The sequence below is a fragment of the Periplaneta americana genome, chromosome 14, assembly GCF_040183065.1.
Source record: "Periplaneta americana isolate PAMFEO1 chromosome 14, P.americana_PAMFEO1_priV1, whole genome shotgun sequence".
NCBI classification, from domain to species: Eukaryota; Metazoa; Arthropoda; class Insecta; order Blattodea; family Blattidae; genus Periplaneta; species Periplaneta americana.
In genome coordinates this window covers 15,093,438-15,111,063 of record NC_091130.1, presented here as the reverse complement: position 1 = coordinate 15,111,063, position 17,626 = coordinate 15,093,438, and the positions used below count along the sequence as shown (strand labels likewise).

The 17,626-nt window shown below is 35.8% G+C and overlaps 1 protein-coding gene across 2 annotated transcripts in view; it reads left to right on the top strand.

Annotated features, from left to right (window-relative positions):
* Window positions 1–17,626, top strand: part of LOC138713173 (methyl farnesoate epoxidase-like) — a 143,550-nt gene that overhangs the window by 105,398 nt on the left and 20,526 nt on the right. Inside the window, exons 1-4 of one of the 2 annotated variants that reach the window (XM_069845044.1) lie at window positions 7,568–7,774; window positions 11,651–11,902; window positions 13,798–14,198; window positions 17,175–17,283. In XM_069845044.1, the coding sequence (XP_069701145.1) occupies window positions 7,684–7,774; window positions 11,651–11,902; window positions 13,798–14,198; window positions 17,175–17,283 (853 nt within the window). In that variant the 5' untranslated portion in view covers window positions 7,568–7,683. Of the gene's footprint in view, window positions 1–7,567; window positions 7,775–11,650; window positions 11,903–13,797; window positions 14,199–17,174; window positions 17,284–17,626 lie in introns of those variants that run through there. The other variant, XM_069845045.1, reaches the window with a different exon arrangement.

Genomic DNA, 17,626 nt, shown 5'->3' with positions numbered 1-17,626 from the left:
CTTAATTAGTGGATGGTATAAATTCAGAGCTTATTATTACTATCATCACTAAATAATATTAGTGATGAAATGAATGGACAGTGGCGTTCAAAAAGACTCTGTCAGATATGCTTTGTAATTTACATCTTCAGATCATCCGTGAAAATTGATACACCGCTACTTAGAATTTCATATTTTGCTTACTTTAATTCCTTGTCATCATACGGTATAATTTGTTGGGGAAAATCTAACCAAAGTTCCAGAATATTTCAATTTAAAAAGAAAACCATAAAAATTATGTTAAATCTTCCCAGCAACACAAGCTGTAGATCCATATTCTGGAGTTTATCCGCTCTTTTATAAGCCATCAACAGCTTTTTTTTTTTTAGATGTGTTTATTAAAAGTACCAGGTCTCTTGGACCCTTGCCTTTTACGAAAATATGATTTTACAAATTGAATTTGAATAGGTTATGTTTCCACTTGGGTAAGTAGTTACAATTTCACTCGCCAGGTGGCAGTGGTGTTACAGTTTTCGTATTGATGGATAGTTGTGGTTGTGACGCTGGAGAGAGGGTAGCAACCAACAAATTAGAAAGCAACACTAAAAGCCGAAAAATACAGACTTTCGTGTTAAAATGCTGTGCTAATTATTTTATTAATTCCTACTGCTTGTGCACTCTATTCCCTAAGGAACATTCAGTAAACATTTGAAAGGTTAAATAATTGGCAAAAATTAATTTACATGCTGTGCGAAAGGGATTATGATTATTGTACGTACTAACCAAAATGAAGTATTGCGAACAAAAAAAGAAAAACCATACTAATTCTAATGACAAAATGTATCCTGATTTCCAGGCATATTGTGACACAACATAATCTAGCCTACCATTTGTATACTAGAATATATTTTCCTGTTTGTGATTATGTATTCAGTCTCTTTATTATTATTATTATTATTATTATTATTATTATTATTATTATTATTATTATTATTATTATTATTATTATTATTATTATTATTTTAAAGTTAATACTGATTGTGTATATGTATTCAATCTTTCTTTTTTACTTTATTATGTTTATTATTGTTTGTATACCGGTATGTGTTTTTCAGTATGTGATTTGATCCTGGTCGAGTGGAAGAGAAGGCCTGTTGACCTTAATTCTGCCAGGGAAAATAAAACTATTATTATTATTATTATTATTATTATTATTATTATTATTATTATTATTATTATTATTATTACCATTTTATGAGGCCAAACATTGATATGAAAATGTTCATTCGTCAGCATATTCTATGTCATCTATCTCCAAAGATGTTGTAGTCTACCTGCAATAGACAATAAAAATCAGAAGAATTCCACATAAGGCAATAATACCACAGTCTAGTATATACAGTCACGAAGCTTGAGTTGTGAGGGTGCTAGAAACAATAGACTGTGCCGGTACTATTTCGCATTGTCTGTAATGAGGCGATAGCGATCCTAGTGGTTAGCAACTATCTATGGATGCATATTTACTACGTATTGAGCTTCGTGACTGTATATACTAGACTGTAGTAATACCATGCCGAAAAGTTATGTTTCCAATACTTGTACAATGCAATACAGTCTCATAGCAACACGTCATTGGAGAGGAACAATGTTTCAAATATAAATCTCATAAATTAGATTCTGATTCTATTGTGTAAAATTAGGATCCAATTGTGGAAAATATATCCTTCAACAATTTTGATGAATTCTGGAAAGAAACAGCTAATGAATTATTTTGTAAAAAATTATAACAATTAAGGGATATAATTAGCCCTTTTACCACATTATCTCCTGGCTTAATTGCCTCATATGTGATGCCTTGTTGATATCACTTGTGAGGTTTAGACCTGTCTTCGGACAGTTGACTAAACAACAACAAAACAAGGGATATAATTAAGTCGTTACTGAAATCGATGTTCTCCCTAGGATTGGTATTTAATTACTGTATAATATTAGAATAAACTACTATCTTGGAAATTTCAAGCTTAAAGGAACTTTCACGCTACATATCATTCAGTGGAATGCCAGGGGGGAGGGTTAAATGAAAATAATGACTAATTGACCTTATTTCTCATTATGAATGTCATATCCTAATAATAGTAGAAACTTGGTTAGAACTAGGATTGCCATAATGAAGAAACAAAAAAACCAGAACACGATTCACAAGTCAATTTGATCGACAAGAGGAAATGTATGAATTCCTAAGAAACTTTAAATATCATATTCTATACACAAGAGTACTGTACATCAATGTCAGTTATTTATTTAATATGGACGAGGTTGGCCACTTCAGTAATACACTTTATCTTATCTAGCACCTTCTTATTTCATATGGGATTTACATTATTACCATTTACTTTAATATCACCCCATTCAGGTCTGTATATAACCAACACAGAACCACTCATACTTTCAGAACTGTGAACGGAAGAAAGGAACTTTGTTCGTTTGTAGATGACTTTGCGAAATTAATTGAAATTTACATTTATCATAACCTATTATACCTCTACCTGCAGAAATGCGTTTAAGTGATAATCTGTTCCTTTCTTCTATTCACTAAGCATTCATCAAAGAAAATGCTCTTTGGATGTTGGCATTATATCCAGGTACAGAGAAATAAAATTCTACAATTTTCAGCAGTTCTAAGTACTGTGCCACGGAAAACAACTATGATAAAAGTTTACCGAGATTTTGTGTGAAATCATATCTTTCCTCTTTGTTGTGTGGTTAGGAAAAAAATTAAATTTTATCACCTGGTCAAACAAAAGGCTCTCATTCAGCTCGTAAGATATATTATTTGCGTCCCTTGGAGTATCATTTCAACACTATCTTACGCGGCTATACTTGTGAAAGTTAGTATATCGGCAAGGGTAGATGACCAGATCTCACCCGTGCGTGAGCTGGCCTTCGAGCTGTTGTAAAAAACATTACTTTTTTCAGTTAAGGCAGCCAATTCTATTGAAAATTTTTGTCTGCTTGGCGAGAGTGACGAGTTATTAGTTAGTCACTTCTCATCTGCTTGGTATGTGTGAATGTTTGTAATTTTTCCTCTCGAGGCTAACAGTGTAAGAATAAGTTTTTGTAAATGTACTCGGAGACTTGCTGTCTTAATTGTAAAATGAATTTGATTGACAATGTTATTTAGTCAGAAATAAATTTTGAGAGGTATTTTTAAAAAGAAACGAATTTCATCCATTGTGCACGCGTTCTGTTTCTGCTGCTTTTATCAAATACCTTACTATAATAATACCGGACAGCTGTATACTAGCAGCATTGGCGTGAGTGCGAAAAACAGTGATCTGTGGCGAAAAATCGCGGACCTGACATCTAGCACAGAGGAATGGAATTACGTCCACATATACAAATATTAACATAGCGAGATTCGGACTATTATTTAAAACGTGAGTTACTAATGTGGAATTATATATGAAACACTTAAGAAATGTTGAATAATATTTAATGTAAAATTATTATCTTCTATCAAAGCTGCATATTATGAGAAATATTGCATACTTCATATTACTTTCCGTAATTAATTGTTACATATTTTTTCTTTGGTTTACCGAGACAAAATCAATCTTATATGTATGTATGTATGTATGTATGTATGTATGTATGTATGTATGTATGTATGTATGTATGTATGTATGTATGTATGTATGAATGTATTTATTTACACTGCAAGTGGGCAAGCACCCGGTGGCAGTGGTATATACAATATTAACAATACACAATAAAATGATAAGCAATACACAATAAAATCTACAATACACAATACAATTTACAACACATATACAATTTTATACACAATACAATAAGAATACACAATACAATTTAACACAATAATAATAAAACATAAAATAAAATACCTAATTTTACAACACAACCTACATAATTATGTATAGGTCCTATGTATATTAGGAATGAATTTACAGTAATGTTTTATATACGCATTGCTGACAATTGCAAAGATAAAATTGATGGTAATCTGATACTTGTAATAATATATTAGTAAAGGCATGTGGACAACAATAAAACTTAATTTGATAAAACCTTAAAATCCAATACATTTTAACTTCTATTTATTTATTAGGTCTAAATAAAAAAACTAATGTGTATTTTTCTATCAACACAAAGACGAAGGAATTAGGCCTACTAAAGAATGTTGTTGACTTACATTTTATGAACTGTCGGAAATCGAAAGTACGATTTGGAGCAATTTGTAATGCTGCAATTGTCACAATTATAAACAGCACATATACACCCTGATATTTTAACACTAGTGCTAATTCATATAACTATTAACAAATTAACTAGCCCAGCAACAATATACATTGCAGTTGATTACAGCTTGTTTCGCGAGTATCTCCATCCCGGCAGGTAGGTAGCAGCACCATCGTCGTTCGCATGTAAAACTGCTAGCTGTTCTGTATTATTATAGTAAGGTACTGTATTTGCTTTTATTATTGTAAAGTCAGTTTTTATTCATTCAGTATGAGCAGGCTTATGCGAGGTGTTCGTGTTAAACTGTGTGTTAATGACCACGTGTATTTGATTCCGAAAATAATAATATTAATTCAATATTATGAATTATTTTAATTTTCATATTATACAGTGTCGTCTCAACGGATCGGTGGCTAATAAAAGACAATAAAAATGACAGTTATACAAATTCAGAAACCAGTCGATCGCCTTGTCATGTATCACACAGCAGCGCTGCCAATTTAACCCGTAAGCACATGAGCTGGGGTAAAAAATACCCAGGCGTTATTTTATTTGTTGGCAACACTATCCATCAATTTAAATTAATCCCGCGTTTTCAATATCTTTCTTTCGGATCTTTGTGCATTGTTGTACGTATGATTGAGTTAGTTTTCTTGTGGCTGCAGAAGTTTACACATGTATATATCAAGACCGGGTAAGAAATACCCCGCGCGTGTGCTTAAAAACGGGTGAATCCACCAAAAAAGAAAATATAATGAATCATGTTGGCTCTTAGATTTACATATGCAGGACTTATTTTATAATTTATTATGTATGTAATTATTGAAATACAAGCAGTTTATAAATACTACTCATGTTTATGAACTCATGGCTGTGTATGGTAATTAATGTAGTTGTAGACATATTGTCGATATTAAATACGTACAGAATATAAATATGGAGGCATATTAAATTTATATCTGTATTAATCTGGCGATTAAATTAAATTAATTTAATTTAATTTGAGGATCCGTGAACTTTTTTTTCGAACCCAAAGGGATCCGCGATCAAAGAAGTTTGGAAACCACTGTTCTAGAGGGTTCCATGTTTTTCCTATGAAGATCTGGATAACAGTAAATAAACTGACGTAACCCCTTTTTCTTTCAAGGACTGCTTCGAATTTTTTCACGACTACGTAAGTGGTTGTCTTGTCTTGAATGCTGAAATATGTATCACTCATTATGTACAGACATTGAGTTTAAAATTGTATAAATATTTTTATAATTTCGTTTTAGTTTATGCTGAAAACCTATATGCACATAGAATTATTCCAATTCAGAAACAACTGAGTAAACTAAAAGAACTCCAAAAGGAAATAACATTTCAATGGATATAAAATTATACCTAGTCATTGTGGTATACCTGGAAACGAGAAAGTCGATAATATTGCAAAACAAGCAACATATTTGCAACCAAGACCTCTTCAAGTGATATCTCTATCCAATGCTTTTGCTTCAGTAAAGTCTCATTTTACAAACCTATGGATCAACAATAAGCTCTCTTCTGACAAAGGAAAAATTTTACAGTCTGTACAAAAGAAACCAAATGACCTGGAAATGTACAAAAACTTGCCCAGACATGTTCAAACTTTTTAACAAGAGCCAGAACAGGTCACATTGTCACTCAATTGTACCTACACCGATTTCACATTTCTGATAATCCTACTTGTCTGTGGTGTAATAATCATGATGAAGATCTGGAACACATTCTTCTATACTGTCCATCCATAAGCCACAAAAGAAGTAAATTAAAATCATCCGTACCAGTTGCAGAAGACACAACCCTGCAGTATATATTGACTACACCCCACCTCTGGCTACTAGCAACAGGAATCTATAATGAACACCGATCAAAATACCCCTCATTTCTCGTGAAAAACAACAACTGAATAGATTACAGTGGACTATAGTGGACTTTATGTTGTCAGCAAACAGCTGGATACATTAAAAAGATTGATTGATTTAGTTTATGCTGAAATATTTATTAATTTTCTTTACAAGACAATTAAACGACAATTTGGCTGATGTTAATTTTATGTAAAAACTAGCCGTACCCGTGCGCTCCGCTGCACCTGTTAGAAATAAATATAAAGTACTTACATAATTAAAATAGAACATTTGATCCAGGGAACATTCGTGTTTGATATAAGGATAAATCGTTTATTATGTTACTTAATTTAAATTGTATTTGCATTATTAAAATGCGATCATTTTGATCCAGAGACCACTCATTTGGTCATAAAAATTATTTTAGGAAATACAGGAAACGAATGTACAGAATAGCCTATCACGTTTCATGTGCATAAGAAGCTATTTTAATCTTACCTGTCCTCGATTCACTCAGAAATTACTGTAATAACATTATAGCATTGTCCATCTAGAGAAACTACACTTTCCAACGGTGAATTAATAATTAATTATACAAATCGGTTAATTTAGCTTCCGATATTACTTCATAAAAACGCAGAAACATTATCTGTAGGCTATCTTTCATAGCTTTCGATTGTTGCTGTCCAAGGCCCCTTATAGACGAAGTCATTTGTTTTTTAATTCATTACACGGCCTTAGATGGCAGTTATTTTAATTTTAAAACTCATGTATGTCATTAAATATCAGTCCTATCAAAATTTTGCATGGAATAAAACTTATCGGAAATTATTTTTAAAGAAACTTTTGTTATGTAACATTTTTCACAAAAATCAATAATAAGCGAGATATTTCGATTTATTTAATTCAGGCTCCCTTATAACCCCCCTTTTAAATAATGTATTTTGAATGCCGTATAGCCTAAAATCTAAGTTACAACGAACTTAATTTATATTCCAATTTTCATCGAAATCCGTTCAGCCATTATCGCGTGAAAAGGTAACAAACATACAGACAGACAGACAGACAGACATACAAACAAAAATTTCAAAAAAGCGATTTTCGGTTTCAGGGTGATTAATTATATATGTTAGGACCAATTATTTTTGGAAAATCTAAAATTACCAGAAAAATTTCGGCTACAGATTTATTATTAGTATAGATATGCAATTATCTTAAAAATATGTAGTATTATGTGGAATATGTAAAAATATGTAGTATTAAAATTAAAGCCTAATCCACCAATATATTTAGTTTTCAGACACATGCATACTAAAGAAAAAATATGCAATTAGATCAAAATCGGGACTGTAGTAATCAGATGCTTAAATTTGTATATGAGACGGAAGAAAACGGAACTATTGCTCAGGTAGGACGTACGGTTAGTCAGAAATGGCCTGAAGCTACGTACGAAGGGAACCGCGTGACGCTGAAGACAAAAGAAGCACGAGCGGAGAGTGTTCGCCTTTGACCTCCTCAGAACAAAGTTCAGTGAGTCGTAAGATTAGACGAGGAATCTGGTGAGCTGATTCACTTCGAAATGCTGGCTATCCTGCTCGTCACGACCGTCATCCTGCTCTCAACCGCTCTGCTCCTCAGGAAGTACTCCAGACCGAGCAATTTCCCGCCAGGTAAGAGCATGGGGCGTAGGAATCGCCGGCGGGCACGTGACTTATTTTTTTGTATAAAAACCTGTTCGTGGTAGTGAGAAAATATGCGGCGTCTTCTAGTGTATTCTACAGAAATTCTATAGATTGCAAATGACTTTTTCTGAAGACTTTGAATTACTGAAAGTATGTGCTTCTTATCCAGAGTTGCCAAGTTTTCAGAATGTCAGTAAGGGGCATTGTTCAAAGAAAATACATACTTGCATGTCAAATCACAATATACGGCAAAATACTCTATTCTTGCATCATTATATAGTCTTATACAGGATTATTCAGTTAAAAAGATGTAAAAATGAAACACGAAATAGAGGATGCTCTACTGAACATTTTGATAATAATAATAATAATAATAATAATAATAATAATAATAATAATAATAATAATAATGGCTTTTTTAACCTGGCAGAGTTAAGGCCGTAAGGCCTTCTCTTACATTCAACCAGGATTAAAACTTGCTTACATAGTTGAACATAAAACTGGATCGGAATTAAGTAATTACATACTGATACAATTTAGGTACATAATGAGATCAAAAGAGGTAGTTCCATAAAAATTTACCTCATAAAGTAAAAGTAAACATAGTACATATTAATGTTGTTAGAATCAAATACGAATCACATACAAACAGAAGCCAATAATTCAATAAAAAATGTACACAGTAAAAATAAAAATAAAGACATTAGTATACATATTAGTATTAGATTACAATTAAGCAGGATTTACATAATTAAACCAGAAACCGACAATTGAATAAAATGTACACAAAAATATATTAATAATAAAAGACAACATAGTGGGATACATATTGGCGTTAAGTAATAAATAAATACGATTTAGATAATAAAAATAAGAAACAAAAAAAACATAAATAAATAAATAAATAAATAAAAATAAATACAATGGAACACATTCCATTAAATATTTGCAACGCGTTAGGTCTGGCAACTCACCATAAGATATTTTTCTAATTTACATTTAAAGGAAATTAAAGTTCGGCAGCCCTTGACTTCAGGCGGCAGAGAATTTCAGTGACGAGAAGTATCAACAGTGAAAGACGAAGAATAAAAAGATGATGTGTGCAGTGGTATTTCTAGCGTGTTATCATATTGTGACCGAGTATTTAAGTTATGATACCGAGAAAAGCTGTGGAATCGGACAGATAAGTAAGAGGGAGTAGAGGTGTGCAAAATTCGGTGTAAGAGAGAAAGGGAATGTAACTTTCTCCTCCCATTTAACCTGAGCCACAATAATTTATCGAAAGAAGGCGAAATCGAGATATGGAGAACTTGGATCTATGAAGCCAGATTAAGGCGATGTGAGCTTAAATATGTTTTATTGCTATTGCATATTTTATACACTACTATTCTTACCGCCACCAGCATCATGTCATTATCACTAATCTAAGTAGGCCTACCACTACCACCAAAACCATTTTTAGTGTTGTACGGGCAGGTAATTACGCGGTTTTGGAGACAGGACGTGGAAATTTAGTCAATGAAATTCGTTGTTAGTAATAATTTTCTTGGCATATCTTTAATTCCTCTACTATCACTTCACAATCGCTGCATCAATCAAAATTCAAATTTTGCGTGCAATACGTCACACAAGACAAACAGTGAGACTCCTTGGACTTCACACCAACACTTGAAATATACAGACGCTTAGGAGTGCTGAATATTAGTGTTTACTTTCTTATTACACAAAGTAGGCTATGAATAGATAGTATTGTGATTCTGAAAAAAAAAATGGATTTCGACATTTTCATAGAAATGCTAAAAGTATTCAGTACAGTTCTCATATTATACAAGTGGTTTGATTATGCCGCTGTATGAACAGTGATTCTTCGAAGCTTTGGTCGGAACTATTCAGCATCTACGACTAATTTTATCCCGGAATGATGTACATTAAATATAATAATTTTTAGTAAAATAATCATAGATCTTTATTTAAAATGAAAAATACGCAATGATGATCCAGTCCAAATAAAATCTTCGCACGTTATATTTATTGCTACGTAGAAGCATGCGCATTTTTTAATCGCGTACAGTGTGTTCGTAATAAACAAGTGCGATGGATAGAGTACGACACACGACGTGTTAAAAATAGTTTTATTTTTCTCGCAGATATGCTACATTCGGCCCGGGAGCTCGCCATCCTCACAAGATGGAACTTAACTTGTTTTACTTCTATTGTAAATAATTATTATGACATTTAGGCTAAAGTGAGTACTCATTTCAAGTATTTTCACGGAAAGTATTATTTTAATTGTAGTGAGGTCTCATAATATAGTTACAATGAAAGTTTATGAAAATAAGTTAGCATTTTCTGTTTTGAATAAAATTTATATATGCATTGAAATTCCTTAAATTTTACTTTTTTTTTCTCTCTCTCTTCTGATTGTCATTCTAGGTGTAGTTTATACCTACACAGTAAACTATAATAGTACATTATGCAACGAGCCTATAATGAAGGTAATTAAGAAGTGAGTATGGATATTTATGAAACGAGCGCATTTGATATTATTAATTTTATTGTATCTGACCTGGAGCAATATCCTGTATGTTGTGAGATATGCGCAGACGCGAAAGTATTGATTTTTTCCGAGGAACAGATGTCCACATTGACCTTGCTAGACCATAAGAATCTACAGAGATAACATTGAAATAAAATTAGACATTGAAAAACGAGCTGACAAATTGAATTTATTTGAATATTATTTACAATTAACGCTAATTATTGTAGTAACAGAACATAACCTTCTGCGACAGTATTGGATTTCCAGCCTCCGTGACTTTTCGCTAATTCTCTTTCGATTGCATATCCGAGAATAATCGATACTTGCGGTTTTATAACGGTAGAAAGCTGACCTGTCATTGGCTGAACAGTTGTAACCTGAGTCGTCATTGGCTGAAAGACCTGACCTTTAATGAGGAGGTGTACTTTAATGATATATATTAAAGGTCTGCTACCAGGTGTATAATTACTACATTTCGGCATGGTCGAGCATAAAATATGTTTTATTACAAAATAATATAAATTTTTGGCATGATGATACAAATTTTATAAGTTATAAAATCTCTTTTCAAAATAATATAAATAGTAATGATATAAATTGTATCAGTTTACATTGTAAAGCATATAACAATTTTAACAAATAAATTCCCATATCAAGCAGCAAGAAACAACACAAAAAAAAAAAAAAAAAGAAAGAAACAATGAACAAACATGGAAAGAAAGTATGAACTCTAGGTGTTGTCCAGGAGGGAAACAAACATATACGTATGTACATAGAGAAAATTGTTTCCTCTATGGTAATTCAGCTGTTGACCAGACGGGACCTAGTGTGTCACCACATTTTCGGTAATCGCGATCGGACCTGATCGTAATAAGTGCTAATCGCGATTAGTACTGTAGTCTGTCACCAGTAAGGCCGATGGCATTTATTATTTATTTTATTTTATTGGTTATTTTACGACGCTGTATCAACATCTAGGTTATTTAGCGTCTGAATGATATGAAGGTGATAATGCCGGTGAAATGAGTCCGGGGTCCAGCACCGAAAGTTAAGCAGCATTTGCTCGTATTGATTTGAGGGAAAACCCCGGAAAAAACCTCAACCAGATAACTTGCCCCGACCGGGATTCGAACCTGGGCCACCTGGTTTCGCAGCCAGACGCGCTGACCATTACTCCACAGGTGTGGACCCGATGGCATTTACCGAGCGGAATCTGTTCCCTGACAAACGCTTTGTATTTGTGTATCAGCTGTGGAGATGTGCGCGCGCAGTTAGAGGGGAGGTTTCGACACGAGTTCCCTTGTAAGCATTTTATCTTCGCACAGGTCCGCCATGGCTGCCGCTGGTGGGCAGCTTCCCTGATCTGCGGCGGGCGTGTAGTGAGCACAGACACCTGCACGCGGCGCTGGGCGCGCTGGCGGGGCGGCACGAGACGCCCGTGCTGGGGCTCCGGCTGTCCGCGCCCACCGTCGTGGTGTTCGGCCACGACCTCGTGCGCCACGTGCTCACGCGTGAGGAGTTCGACGGACGCCCCGACTCCTTTTTCATCCGCCTGCGTGCCATGGGGGGACGCAGAGGTGAGTGACAACCCAAAGGAACTATATCAGAACTGTAGCTACTGTTCCTGTTTACATTCTTTGAAAGGACTAAACGGAAATCGACGTATTTTCGCCATCTGCTCAGGGTCTGCTGTTCTTCAAAGAAGAGAAATATAATACAAATATATTAAGAAAAAATAATAGTAATGCTTTATTTTTTTCTGGCAGAGTTAAGGCCGTGAGGCCTTCTCTTCCACTCAACCAGAGGATAAAAAGGAAATACATGGTAATATAATGTTAGTACAACAGACAGTTAAAGATATACCTAAGACAAGATCTAAACAGAAAAAGTAGTAGTGGTAGTAGTATTTATTTATTTAACCTGGTAGAGATAAGGCCGTCAGGCCTTCTCTGCCCCTCTACCAGGGGATTACAACTATAATATGAACAATAAAATTACAATTAATATTAAATTTACAATTACAATAAAAATCAAAGTACGACAAGATTACCTGATTAATGAAAGCTAGACATTTTATCATGGAAGTTAAGAACAAAGAATATTTTGTATTTACTGAATTACAAATTAAACCTACAATAACAAAATTCTATAGTGATGAAATTACCGGATATTGAAATATTTTGTGATAGATTAAGAGAACTATTTACAAGAAACCATGTCTGAACGAGTCTCAATTACTGACCAAGTGCCTAGTAAGTTTGCGTTTGAATTCAATTTTATTTCGACAGTCCCTGATGCTAGCAGGTAGCGAATTCCAGAGTCTTGGCAGGGCTATTGTGAAAGAGAATGAGTACGAGGAGGTGCGATGGGATGGTATTGTTAGTATTGTTTCATGACGAGAGCGTGTGTTCAGATTATGGTGGGAAGAAAGGTAAGTCAAGCGAGACGACAGGTAAGTATGCATAAGCCAGAAGATTTTCGAAATTAAATACCTACTTAAACGTCTTAAACTAGATGGCAAATTAAATTATATGATTACTTTATAAAGTAGATACAATTGTGAATTTTAATGTATATTCTGGGACGCTGTGCTTTCTAAAATAAGATGTTTCACTTTGGGCTTGAAAGCGTTTAAGATAGGGCAGCCATAACATCTGTAGGAAATTAATTCCAAGAACGGACGAAGAATACGCAGAAGTTATGTGGATAGGGACTGACAATAGAGTGTCGTGTCGTGACCTGTAGACAGATTATGATGTGTGGATAGATTAGTCCAGCCGTGGCGAATATGTGATCGTGCGTCGAGCCACTGTGTGTAACCTGCAACGTGCATAGCACCTATGGAGGGAGGCGGACACCCGAAGGGGAAGTGAAGCAACTGTCTGACTTATGAATGGATTTTCATTTTCCTTACGTCAAGCACTTAAATATAATTTTATACAGTATAAGGTTACAAACTAATGCTTAGTACATGTAACGAAGAAAAAAATGAATAAGAAAACATAGGACACATTATCACAACCTAAAATTAACTGTCTTCACAATGTCTCTGCGATAGAGTTTCAAAATCAGGAATTATGTCACTTACTGCCAGTCGTAGTTGATCACGAAAATATTTGTCTGTCAGTCGTAATCTAAATTTGGTTTTTACTATTTTCATTGTTGAAAATAATTTTTCACAAACGTAAGTTGTAGCGAACATGGCTTCAACAGAGCAAGCGAAAGAACGAAACTTCGGATATTTATTTTTTGGTAAAGATTTGAAAAGTTCAACATTTGTCAAGTCCTTATATCTAGCTTTCATTTAACTTCACATTGTAAATCTGTGAGCTAACCGCATTATTCGTACATCTGCTGAAAAAGGATCGACGTACAAGACACAGTCCTAGCGTGCAATCGTCGCTGCTGGCGGGTATATGTCTGATTTTAAAGATCCTACTTCCCCAGAAGTTGACCTGTGCGCTGCTTGCAGGCATCACCTTCACGGACGGGGGGCTGTGGCACGAGCAGCGCAGCTTCGCACTGCGGCACTTGAAGCAGCTGGGGCTGGGGCGAGGCCCCATGGAGGCGCTGGTGACGGCGGAGCTGCGGGGCCTGCTCCAGCTGCTGGCGGACGGCGGCGAGGCGCGCGTGGGGGAGGCCTGCGCCCCCGGGGTGCTCAGCGCGCTGTGGGTGCTGGTGGCGGGCGCCGGGTTCTCGCGCGAAGACCCTCTGCTGCGCCGCCTGCTCTCCGCCTTCAAGGCGCGCTCCTCCGCCTTCGACATGGCGGGCGGCACCCTCGACCTGTGCCCCTGGCTGCGCTTCCTCGCCCCGGAGTGGAGCGGCTACAACCTCATCCGACGCATCAACGCCGACCTCAAACACATCTTCATGGTAACTGATGCCACAAATTTTATATACTCCACTCCTTATCTAAACATTTTTGTTTACTTTCTGACAAGGCTCGAAGACTGAGGCTCATTTTGCCAACCTCCTTATTATGGGATGATTGTCGAAGTCAGGGTTGCCAACAGTCAGGAAGTAATAGGCCCGTATGCACTGTCAACGCCAAGCTAATCTCAAGACTGTCCCAAAACCAAGAACAGGTCAAGACCAGTCTGAATTTTCGTATTCACAGTCGCCTTCTCCATCCTGTCTTGGTCATGAGACAATCCTCAGACCGTGCTGAGAATATTCGCTTTGAAACAGAATGTTTTCATACATTTATGTCGTCATTGCTGATCACGTGATCAGTCTCCGGAAATTAGCATTGTGTGCGATTGTAAACATAAAAAATGTCGGTCGAACACAAATTATATACAGCAGAGGAGAAATTATTATTAATTGATTTAGTGGGTAAGCATAAAATATTAGAAGATAAAAGGACAGACACAATTTCTTTATCCAAAAAGAAAAAAAAACCTGGGAGGACGTATGCAATGCATACAACCAAGAAGCAAATGTTACGAAAGTAAGTTAAATTTCGTTTAGTTTTGTTCTTACATAGTTATTTATTATCGAATTTCAGTAATAGGAAGATCACAACCTGTCCTTGATTCTTCAGTCAGCAATAGTACCGGTAACATAAATACGGTACCATTTACGACGACGGTGTCATTTGTGAATCTGTAGCGTTTTTAAAACTGCTCATCACAGTAAAAATCTAACGAATTTTCATTGTTTATCAAATATTTTCTTGGCAACCGTGGTTCATGTTCAATGGTATCTTAATTTCCAATCCTCAGAAACTCGACGAAATCGTCATCAGCTGTAAAATAGCCGCCATTTTTGTCCTCACAGTTGCCTGAGATCATCCCAAGACCGGTCATTGGCAGTCTTGGCCCAGTCTCAACGATATCCTAAGAAAATCTCAAGCCCGTCTTGAAAACTAGACTATGCATATGAATTCTATGTCGCTGTCTCGAGACAATCTCAAGACCGGTCTTAAACGCGACTGTGCATACGGGCCATAGTGTCGGAATGGATCACCCTGTAAACGTTACAACGCCACTTTCATGCTGGTACTCCATGTGCAGGTTTACCAGACGTCCGGAAAATACCGAACATGTGTTTGATGTATCACACAACCATACCTTTTATTTGAGCAGTGGCGGCTCGTGAACTTGTGGATTGGGAGAGCTGCAGTAGATTTTGGTACATACAAATTTCACTTCTTGATACCATTACTAATAAGTATAGGACAAAAATAAATGCACTACATATCGAAAAACCAAAACTTCCTGACTTAGTTGGGAGATGTCTGTGGCATCATTTGCTAATCGCTAAAAAAAACTAATACCATCGATTTCAGTCTGAATTTCAGATCGGCAGACACTCAAATTGCAATCTATCAGAGCATTCTGAATTGTCTTAGAATTACCTTTAAACAGTGGCATGTTCCAAATGATTTTTGAGAGGCTCATTTAGATTACTCGCGAACTGTAGCAACCCACGAAATACACCAGAGTTCTTCGAGTCATTTTTTCATCATGTCCCCTAAGGGGAAGTTCACATTGGCCACAAAATTTGATACAATCAATATTTTTAAAAAATAATTTCACGACTTTTTCTCACTTCTTGATTATGTTTGAGAATGTTTGTTCTGTTCGTTTCACTTAATTGCACAGCAATATTAGTTTTACCTAACATAGCCAATGAAACAACATTTTTCAGGTGAGGCTGCGAAGATTCGTGCATTTTGCTTTTTAGGGGCAAATGTCCTAAATATGTCACACCACTCCTAGTCCATGCAGCATCACTACCGAAGAGGAGGCAAGGAAAACAAAATACAGATTTTTTTTTTGTTCACATCCACGTAACCACAAATGCTTAGCGTAAATTTCATTCTTATACTTCCTTACATATATGCACTATTTCGGCTGGATGAAGCTTGAGTAAGATTTAGCCTAAGTCGGGTAACGGACGACCCTATAATTTCACTTCATTACATCAATCTTCTCCGCGAGGGAAAGTTGAGAAAAATAAAATTAATATTCTGTAATTCACACACACTCATGCTTGCAAATTTGCACTGATTAAGTTACGGTACTAAGACGTCACACCAAAGCAACACTCAGATATACTGATGGTCAATAATTTTCTAAAACTGGAAAAGAAGTCTCTTTTGTATTTTACGTGCTATATCAAAAGGATTCTAATCGTGCAATCATTTTGAGTTAAGGCAAATATTAGGTTCTGCTGGATATATACGCAATAATAAGGCAAAAGAGAATATTAATTTCGTTATATTAACTCGATAAGATTCTACAACAATAAGTATGTGAAGAGAAAATAAAAATTTTGTCATTAAGTTTCAAGGGAATAGAGAATCCATTTGACGCAGCATTTCAATAGCGGTGTGGGAGGAGAGGAAAGATCCCTTGTGGTCTGGCTCTGCAAGCCACTGCAGCGAGATATGGGTTTTAAACAGCGGCAGTTTCCCTCTACTTCCCTTCACCTCTCTACCTCCTGACCAAGCAAGACACACTCTCTATGAGCTGACCACCCTGCAGATCCCAGGACGACTTTGAATGCAGTGTCAATTCCAATACAGTCGACGCGCAAAAAGATTATGCATAAGATAATAGTACACATTCCCGGCCAGATGAAATATAAAGCAATTTACCAATAAAAGCTGTAACAATTCTTCTACAAATTAAAATAAATATTATTTTTATTATCCTGTCAAAGCAGGGAGTGCTGCAGCTCCGCAGCTCTTACGGACGAGCCGCCCCTGTATTTGAGACTATGATATGGTGCAAAAACCTAAATCCACGCAGAAAGTTTAACAGCGTGAATGTCTTAAGTCATACTTTGCAGCTCATGTTTCGTTTGACCACTGATTATGTCTTAAACTCTGACTTTTTACAGACAACAATCAAGGAGCACCAGAAACTATACAGCCAGGATAAAACTGACGATCTGATCGACGCATTTCTTCATGAGATGGAGCTCAGGAAAGGCAAGACGTCTTTCACAGGTAGGTTGAATGCCATACACGGAGTGGCTATTCCTTAGTCATGGAAATACTTCAGTATGAAAAATAACAATTCCAAATGAAAAGTTGAATTTTAGAGTGGAAAATCATACGTAACCCTGAACTTGCGCGTAATTTACTTATTATCTGAACTGGTACTCCATTCATATCCGTAGAGTGGACTGACACTCCATATCTGTCAAGTGGACTTCTCGGAGATTACTCCTGGCCTTACGCCTACAGCGCCAATGATGGGGGACGGTGAAAGTGCGCGTTGTCACGGCTACAACATGTTAAGTAGAGTAGCTGAAGTCGACCAAGTCCACCTTAGCATTGCGTCTTTCTT